General features: G+C 42.3%; 2 protein-coding genes across 4 annotated transcripts in view; both read left to right on the plus strand.

Annotated features, from left to right (window-relative positions):
• LOC110952015 (dynein axonemal assembly factor 5) overlaps positions 1 to 1,820 on the plus strand; it is a 36,195-nt gene extending 34,375 nt beyond the window's left edge. For both annotated transcript variants that reach the window (XM_022195325.2, XM_022195326.2), the window contains one exon: positions 1,379 to 1,820. In XM_022195325.2, the coding sequence (XP_022051017.2) occupies positions 1,379 to 1,515 (137 nt within the window). In that variant the 3' untranslated portion in view covers positions 1,516 to 1,820. The remainder of the gene's footprint in view (positions 1 to 1,378) is intronic.
• Positions 1,821 to 1,976: 156 nt separating this feature from the next.
• LOC110952018 (glycerophosphodiester phosphodiesterase 1-like) lies at positions 1,977 to 8,661 on the plus strand. 2 transcript variants are annotated; one of them, XM_051940887.1, is made up of 6 exons: positions 1,977 to 2,530; positions 3,775 to 3,950; positions 4,184 to 4,289; positions 4,637 to 4,729; positions 5,668 to 5,941; positions 7,221 to 8,661. In XM_051940887.1, exons 1-6 carry the CDS (start codon positions 2,270 to 2,272, stop codon positions 7,274 to 7,276), a joined length of 966 nt encoding a protein of 321 aa, XP_051796847.1. In that variant the 5' UTR covers positions 1,977 to 2,269; the 3' UTR covers positions 7,277 to 8,661. The 2 variants fall into 2 exon arrangements, with proteins under 2 accessions (XP_051796847.1, XP_022051022.1); XM_022195330.2 differs by having other exon boundaries at positions 1,993 to 2,530; positions 5,730 to 5,941.
• The last annotated feature ends 118 nt before the right edge of the window (positions 8,662 to 8,779 follow it).

The following is an 8,779-nucleotide window of genomic DNA, read 5'->3' on the forward strand; positions in this document are numbered from 1 at the left end:
AAGATCAGACCCCTACTGTCTGAACCTACAGCTCCACTCCTGGTCCAGGTCTCTGTCTGAACCTACAGCTCCACTCCTGGTCCAGGTCTCTGTCTGAACCTACAGCTCCACTCCTGGTCCAGGTCTCTGTCTGAACCTACAGCTCCACTCCTGGTCCAGGTCTCTGTCTGAACCTACAGCTCCACTCCTGGTCCAGGTCTCTGTCTGAACCTACAGCTCCACTCCTGGTCCAGGTCTCTGTCTGAACCTACAGCTCCACTCCTGGTCCAGGTCTCTGTCTGAACCTACAGCTCCACTCCTGGTCCAGGTCTCTACCATCACCATCCACTGCTGCAGCTCCTGACTGGAGGCCTCCCTTCATGCAGGTCAAACCTCTTCTTCCAGTCGCTGCCTGCATGAAGTTCAAAACTGTGACACTTGCATTCAAAACTGAATGAAAACATCTCCCTCCTACCTGCCAACATGTTCCTATCATCACTAGAACCTGTTTATGGATCTCATCCAGGTTCTTTTCTCCAGACTAGATCCTAGCTGGTGGATCTGCTCTCAGATGGACGTCTCTGTGAATAAAAGTGTCTGATAACTGAAAGTGTGGACTTGTAGAACATCTGGATGAGCCAGAAACATTTAGGGAACGAAAGCTGCAGCCATTTAAAGTTCACACTGAGCTGTTTCTGTTTGGAGAGAAAAATGGAGCAGGGTTTGGTTTAAAGAAGGGAAGGTCTGGATCATAACAGATGGAAGGAGTTCATCCTTCTGTCAGCAGATTGTGGTTTAAAATGTCAGTGAAGAAATGAAAAGTTAGTTTTTGGGTAATATTCAAACGCAGACTTTTCCTTCTTTGTTTTCTCTTTACTTGCTAATAAGTAGAACATTCAAACCCTGTGATTCCTCACAGACTGCTGGTGTTAGCTCATTCCAAGTCTTTAGTAGATCAGCTGTAGTTTAAAAGCTTTGGATGAGTGGTTTTAGTACTGAGAGAGGCTGTTAGAAGGTTCAGTCAGATTTAGTGTTCTTAGATCTCATGATGAGTTCTCTCTGGTCTTTGATTAAACCCAACAATAAAAGTGAATAAAAACACTCCAAAAAATGCCCTACAGTGTGTAAAAGTGTAAGAATCTGTCCTGGTGCACAGTGGTAGGTCTGAAAAGGTCGAATGTGTCTGAACATTTAGACACAAAACTAGATGTTCACCAGAGATGTGAACATAATAGTTTAGCACAGAAATCAGACTTTATAATGCAGTTTATGTGGCTCTTTTCTCCTCTGTTTGTACAGTCAGATACCCTGTTTTTAATCACCGTTCTTCATGGAAGGTGTTTATTTTTGGATTTTATTTGGTCTTGATCTTGTTGCTGTCTTTGGATTTGGTGTCCAGACGTCCTGAGGAAAGGCGGCTCGGTGCACCCGGTTCTTCTGAGGAGGGAGGTGGAGGCGGTGAGGGACAAACATCGGAGTCCAGTTTACTGTGACCTTCTGCTGCAAAGCTTCAGCTCACCGCCCACATCCAGCTGACTGCAAACAGCTGATCCATGAGGAGGAACCACAGTCAGCTTCAGAATAATCTACGGATGTCTCAGAGTTCGTTCAGCAGACATCTAAACGTTCTTTTCTTCTTGATCTTTAAATATGTCCTTAAAGCTCAGTGTTCTGAACATTCATTCTTTCCTTGTTCTCTTCTGATGTTTGGTTTTGTGGAGGAATCATTTTCACTGTTGAATTTATGTTTAGGTTTTACCCTCATCACTTGTTTATCTGTCAGACTGAATTTACTGAGGTGTAAATATGAATAACGTTTTAATCTGATCCTTTTAAATATGTCCACATTTAATAAATCTGATCCTTTTAAATATGTCCACATTTAATAAATCTGATCCTTTTAAATATTTCATCTCCAATATAGGAACCTAACGTTATTTTTTGGTTTGTTGGTTCAGTCTTCTAAACGGATCTTTATAAATATGCTTTAATTTTTCCAGCTTGACATTGATTATAGCGTCAACGCTCCTTCTCATCTCCTCCTCTTCTCACCCATCCTCCTCTTCCTCCTCCTCTCTTCCTCTCTTCCTCCACCTCCGTCCATCGGTGAGTTCTCTTCTCTCCGACCCTCCATCATGTAGCTGATCAGACAGCGGAGCTTCCGTCGTCTGTTCAGCGGCTCTCTCCTACACCCGCTTCTCCTCCCGCTCCTCCCGCTGTTCCTCCCGCTCCTCCCGGTCCTCACGGTCCTCCTGCTGTTCCTCCCGGTCCTCCCGGTCCTCCCGCCACCATGCTGCAGGTCGGGGATGAGGTGATGTATTTCTCGGTGGTGTTCGTGGCGGTGATGCTGGTGACGAGGAGCGCCACCGGGGCCTCCCTCCTCACTGCGTTCCTCTACGTCTTCATGGTGATGTTCCGGTTCCCTCCGGTGCCGGCGGACCAGGCCGGCCGGGTCCTGCGGCCCAGGGCTCCTCCAGGCGGCGTCCCGGTGGTGGCGCACCGGGGAGGGAGCCACGATGCTCCGGAGAACACGCTGGCAGCCATCAGAGAGGTGAGAATGAAGGAGAGCACATTTAGAGCAGGCCTGTCCTCCAGCAGGACCTTCATGTTCTGGAGGACGTGGGAATGGATGCTGGGGTTGTTTCTGTTATTGTGCAGTAGAAGAAGAGATTCTTATCAATTACAGTCGATAGATCCGATATTTTTCAGATCACAGGTTGATTTCATCTCCGGCTGCTTTCTAACAGTGATAATGTTCCCTTAAATAATCTGATGAATTCATTCCATCAGATCATAGTTCTGCATGTGCTGAACATCTCCTCTGTCCAGGTCCTTCTAACCTCACCGACTTTATTTTCTCTTCATATGCAGCTACTGAATGCCATGAAAAATACAGAGTAAGAAAAGCAAATATTCACCTGGAAGTCTGCTCCTTTTGCTGATTTTCAGCAGAATCATGAAGGCTTAACGCACAGAAAGACTCTTATAAGTCAAAGTGGAAACTTACTTCTAAAAGTTTATGTCATTTAGGAAAGAATATGGAATGTAAAATAGGTGATAACTGGATCAGAATTCACTGTAACTCCAACCTGATGTGAAGTAAATCATCATGAGGAGATGGAAGGAGTCCTCTTCAGAAGGAGGAGCTGCTAGAAGGAGACTAGTGAGGCCACCAAGACTCCATGACTCCTCTGAAGGAGTTCCAGGCCTCAGATGAGAGACTCTGAAAAAGCTCAAAGTAAATCTGGACTACAGCTCACCAGAAGACACGTGGAGCCTCTGAAGGTTCTGTGGTCTGAGGAGAGCTCCACAGAACTGATTTAAAGACAACAAGCTGAATGTTCTGGAGTCAGTGATCAGTTTGATGAAGAAGAATGAGGTCCAGATGTTGAAGCTGATTGAGACCAACAGGTTCAGTCCATGCAGACAGAGGTGTAGCTACTGAACACCTGGAGGAGGGAATACTGATGACTTATTTTACCGTTTATGTTTAATGAGCCTCCATAACTTTGTAGAAATGTGTTTGTACTTTTTAAAATCATTTCTTGTCCAGAGAGCCAGATTATTTGATCCTAACTGAATGTGTGAAGGCAGTGACAGGGTGAAGCCTGCAGAGGAGAGGACCGTCTATCACACTGAGAGCTTCACTTTGCTGCTGAGGTCCTGAACGTTTGAATTTTCCCGTCAGATTAACGTTCATCCTGCTGACATGTTCCTGAATCTGTTTCTGACCTGAGAAGTGTTTTTCCTGTGAGACTGTAGATGTTGTTGGATCACAGGATGTTTCTGCTCCAGGCCGGTAGGAACGGAGCCGCCGGGGTGGAACTGGACCTGAGCTTCACAGCAGACGGAGTCCCGGTCCTGATGCACGATGAGACGGTGGACCGGACCACCAACGGCTCTGGACCCGTCAGTAAACTTCTGCTTGTCCAGCTGAGGAGGCTGGATGCTGCCGCCCGCCACAGACTGAAGTACGCTGATCGTCCTCAGATACTAAAAACAACAAAGAAACTGGAAATCTGTCCGTTTCAAGTCACCATAGTTTGAATTGTAGAAAATGTTTTTTGTTAAATTCAGTCACTGAGCTCAGACCTGCTGTAAGGAGCATTCTCCTCCCTGTGTGATTAGAACATGGATTTTTAACCCTGAAGGTGTGAAATGTGTCCACCTGAGACGTCATTTCTGTGTTTTCCTTCATCTCCAGGGACAAGTTCAGTGGAGAGAAGGTTCCCACTCTGCAGGAGGCCGTGGAGGAATCCATCCGGCAGCAGCTCACCGTCTTCTTCAATGTCAAAGCTCAACCTGATAAGGTCTGATCATACTCAGATCTGATGTGTTTTATCTGGAACGATGCTGCAGAATTTAAAGAAACCATCAAATTAAAGCAACTATCAATGATAGAAAACCCCAGGAAGCCTTAGTTCACATGGAAAGATGTCTGATGGTTGAACTATGATTAAAGAAGACAGAAGGATGCGATGGAGATGAACTGTTCATGAACAAATCTAGAACTCTGCTATGTCTGGGTTGGTTTATAGGATAAATAAAACCAGATCACAGAGACTGTTTTAGCCTCTTCACTCACATTCTCTTCTTTCTGAGCTGAACTAAACAAACTGTTCTAACCTTCTGGATCCTTCCTCTGGTTTTATTCCAGGCGGCGGCGGTGCTTCATGAGATGTACCAGAAGTTTCCGGTCCTTTACAACTCCAGCATCGTCTGCTCCTTCGAACCAAAAGTCATTTATAAGGTGATGGAAAGTCTGGATGAATAGAAATGCAAATCAATGTGTTTTGAAAGCTGATGAGAATGAGACTAAACCTACAAATACAAATCAGACAGATAATTACCATTTAATGAAAACAGATTTGATCTTAGTTTGCTTTTACATTTCTACACTAGTGTTGAAAAGTCTGGAGTCACCAAAACTATTCCATGTTTTCCACTTTTATCCATGTGCTAACATAACTACAAGGGTTTTCTAATCATCAATGAGCCTTTCAGCACCATTAGCTAACACAATGTAGCATTAGAACACAGGAAATGTTCCTCTGTACCCCTATGGAGATATTCCATTAAAAATCAGCTGTTTACAGCTACAATAGTCATTTACCACATTAACTATGTGATATTATCAATTAGATATTAGAATGTACTCATATTTACATGTTTGAAATAAGAATTGTGCTTATGAAGGACTGAAGTATTTTCAATCACCTTTTGTTACATTAAAGATAAAATCTACTAAAGTCCTAGAAAAACAATATGAATGTTTCCAAAACTGTAAAGATAAATAAATAAAACCTCTGCATGAAAAATGTGTATTTTGTATATATAACTGTATTTTTGTAAATTAGAAGTGATAGCTAGTAAAAAAAAAAGAAGAAGAAGAAAAGGGGAAAAGGTGTTAATTTTACTTTTACATTAAATTAAATATTCCTCTATTTTTTTACTGTCGTTAAATCAGGAAGAAATAATTGATATTTTAGACATTTAGATATATTAGACAGTTGCTTGTATTTGCATATGTTTGAAATAAGAATTCTGTATTAAATTACAGATGGTCTCTAATAAACTCCTAGAAAAACAAACCCAAACCTTAGTGTATATGTTTGCTTATTGATTTCACTGATTCTCTGTAAATGGGATGATTGAAGCCTCATTCTAGGCTTTGTTGACTTTTTTTAGTCACTTTTAGCCAGGACCTCCTCTTCAGGTCCAGCTCACCTCTGCCCTCTGCTGGTCCTCAGATGCGTCAGACCGACCCCTCCGTGGTCACGGCTCTCTCCCACCGGCCCTGGAGGCTCAGCCGGTTTGGTGACGGCACTCCTCGGACGCTGTCAGCGTGGGGCCAGCTGTGGACCGGCGTCCTGGACGTCCTGTTGGACTGGGCCCACCATCACATCCTGTGGAAACTCTGTGGAATCTCTGCTATTCTGGTGCAGAAAGACTTCATCTCACAGTAGGAGACATTTACCTGTTTCTACCCGTTTTTACCTTCTTTTTTTTTTTTTACCTGTTTTTACCCGTTTCTCTCTGATTCATCCCAACGTGTTTTCAGTTTCAAACATCGAGCTGCTCGTCTCATGATCAGGTTTGCAGTTAATGAAAGGGATTAAATGTCTTTAAGATATTTAGTTTTTTAGTCTTTTATTGTTTAAATGATTTGATAAAAAGTTCAAAACTGGATGTGAGTTTGATGCCAGATGTTGCTCAGAAAACACAAATGAATAGCATCAGAAACAGTGAATAAAAACCAATAAGATATAAAACAGTAATGAAATAAAGTAAGTGAGCTGGATTCAGGCTGGAATAGAACAGTAAAAGCAACAATCAGGTAATAATTAATGTCACACATGATTCTGAAATTATCCACCAGAAAAATGAAATGAAATCAAATATTCCACATTTCACTGACGATGTTTAAATGAGACTGAGAAATGAAAATATGAAGCTGGTGTTGTCCAAACAGAAGAAATGCTGTTAATGCTGATCTGATTGTTTGGGTCTGAGGGTTCGATGTTTCGCTGACGACTCTGTTCTGTTTCCTGTTAAACTTCCTCCTGGTTCTGGTTCTGTTTCCTGTTAAACTTCCTCCTGGTTCTGTTCTGTTTCCTGTTAAACTTCCTCCTGGTTCTGGTTCTGTTTCCTGTTAAACTTCCTCCTGGTTCTGTTCTGTTTCCTGTTAAACTTCCTCCTGGTTCTGGTTCTGTTTCCTGTTAAACTTCCTCCTGGTTCTGGTTCTGTTTCCTGTTAAACTTCCTCCTGGTTCTGTTCTGTTTCCTGTTAAACTTCCTCCTGGTTCTGGTTCTGTTTCCTGTTAAACTTCCTCCTGGTTCTGGTCTGTTTCCTGTTAAACTTCCTCCTGGTTCTGGTTCTGTTTCCTGTTAAACTTCCTCCTGGTTCTGTTCTGTTTCCTGTTAAACTTCCTCCTGGTTCTGTTCTGTTTCCTGTTAAACTTCCTCCTGGTTCTGGTTCTGTTTCCTGTTAAACTTCCTCCTGGTTCTGTTCTGTTTCCTGTTAAACTTCCTCCTGGTTCTGGTTCTGTTTCCTGTTAAACTTCCTCCTGGTTCTGTTCTGTTTCCTGTTAAACTTCCTCCTGGTTCTGGTTCTGTTTCCTGTTAAACTTCCTCCTGGTTCTGTTCTGTTTCCTGTTAAACTTCCTCCTGGTTCTGTTCTGTTTCCTGTTAAACTTCCTCCTGGTTCTGGTCTGTTTACTGACTGGACCTTCCTTCACTCAGGGACTACGTGGGGTTCTGGGCAGAGCGAGGTGTGGAGGTGGTGGGCTGGAGCGTGAACACCGCTGTGGAGAAGGACTTCTACCAGAAGCAGCTGAAGATCAGCTACATCACCGACAGTCTGCTGGAGGACTGCCAGCCTCACTTCTGAAGCCTGCAGGACCATCCAAAGCTCACGTTTTCAGCTTTAAGAGGATGGAGTCTCTGGTTAGACTACAGACAGAAAACTGCATTTCCCAGTTTGTAGAACCATAAAATAGTGAAATACGTAGATGAAGGTACCAATAAGGTGGAATGACGGCAGAAGTCTGAGCTGAATAAAAATCCTGTCTGGTTTAGCATCATGCTCCCTGTAGCTGGCATACAGGTGAGCTCTCCTTTACCTGTTATCCTTCTGCTCCTCCCAGCAGCACCTCCACCTCTCCTGGATTACCTGGAAGATCTTTTCTGTCTGATCTTCCACAGGCTTTAACCCTCAGATGTTCCAGTGTTTGGACCTAAACTCTTCCATCAGCGGCTCAGAAATCAGAATCATTTTGGTTCAGAATAATCATTTGTTTTATTGTTTAACTTTTTGTCCACAAAAGAATGATTTCATGTTTGAAATCTGTTTATTTTTCACTTTACAACAGATTTTGAACATTCTGATGATTGAAAAAGAAGAATTTTACACAGAACAGCAGCAGAAGAATGAAAAACATCCGTTGTCTTTCCATCACCTCTGGATGATTATTATCAGGGATAAAGAGCTCCAGGTGTTATACAGATGTTACAACTTCGTTAAAAGCATTAAAGGGAACTTAAACATTTAAATGGAGTGATATCAGAAACAATCGCTGGAACATGAAATGATAAAATGAACATTTTAAACCCACTGATGCATCTGAGGGTTAAAGAGGCTCCAGTGGTGGCGGTTCATCACATCTAATGCCTGCTGTCGTCATGTTTAATAACCTGTAATTTGATGAGTTGACTGGTTGTTGGAGTGAAACTCGCCTTCCATCATTAAGACAATAAAGACAGAATTAGATCTTCTAACCGAGCTCATGGCTCAATGTAATAAGAATAAATAATATGTTTTAATAAGAATAAATATCATGTTTTAATTAGGATCATTCATTGTGTGATCAGAGGAAACATCCTGATGCTACTGAAACAGCTTTAAAGCAGTAAAATGAGTGTTTCTGTCACATATTCTCTTAATGTTTTATTTTCTCTCATCTAAATCAGGATTTTTGCTTCTTCAGTTTGAAGTCTTCAGACTGCAGCCATGTTTAAAGATCCTGAACCTCAGAATGAGCCTGAAATACTCAAAACGTGGAATAAAAACTTTACATCTCGCAGTTGAACAAGTTGAGACTCACAAAGAAGATTCTGGTTCTTAGACTGAGAAGTAAAATAAAATAAAGCGTTGTTTGGCTGAAATAAATGTTCAGAATGTGAATCCTGTTGATGGAGCTTTCCTCAAATAATAATGTTTTTTATTCACTCTGCTGTTGGGGTGACTGTGTTTAAAGTGAGAAGACTTCAGTGACACTAAATAAATCTGTGGAGATCTGATC

The sequence above is a fragment of the Acanthochromis polyacanthus genome, chromosome 21 (genome assembly GCF_021347895.1).
Source record: "Acanthochromis polyacanthus isolate Apoly-LR-REF ecotype Palm Island chromosome 21, KAUST_Apoly_ChrSc, whole genome shotgun sequence".
NCBI classification, from domain to species: domain Eukaryota; kingdom Metazoa; phylum Chordata; class Actinopteri; family Pomacentridae; genus Acanthochromis; species Acanthochromis polyacanthus.

Bases quoted from the DNA above. Each gene is read 5' to 3' on its own strand.
- LOC110952018 (XM_022195330.2), top strand. From the start codon at position 2,270: ATGCTGCAGGTCGGGGATGAGGTGATGTATTTCTCGGTGGTGTTCGTG. The intron at 2,531-3,774 runs GTGAGAATGAAG...TTTCTGCTCCAG, and splicing joins CGCTGGCAGCCATCAGAGAG to GCCGGTAGGAACGGAGCCGC. The intron at 4,290-4,636 runs GTCTGATCATAC...GTTTTATTCCAG, and splicing joins TCAAAGCTCAACCTGATAAG to GCGGCGGCGGTGCTTCATGA.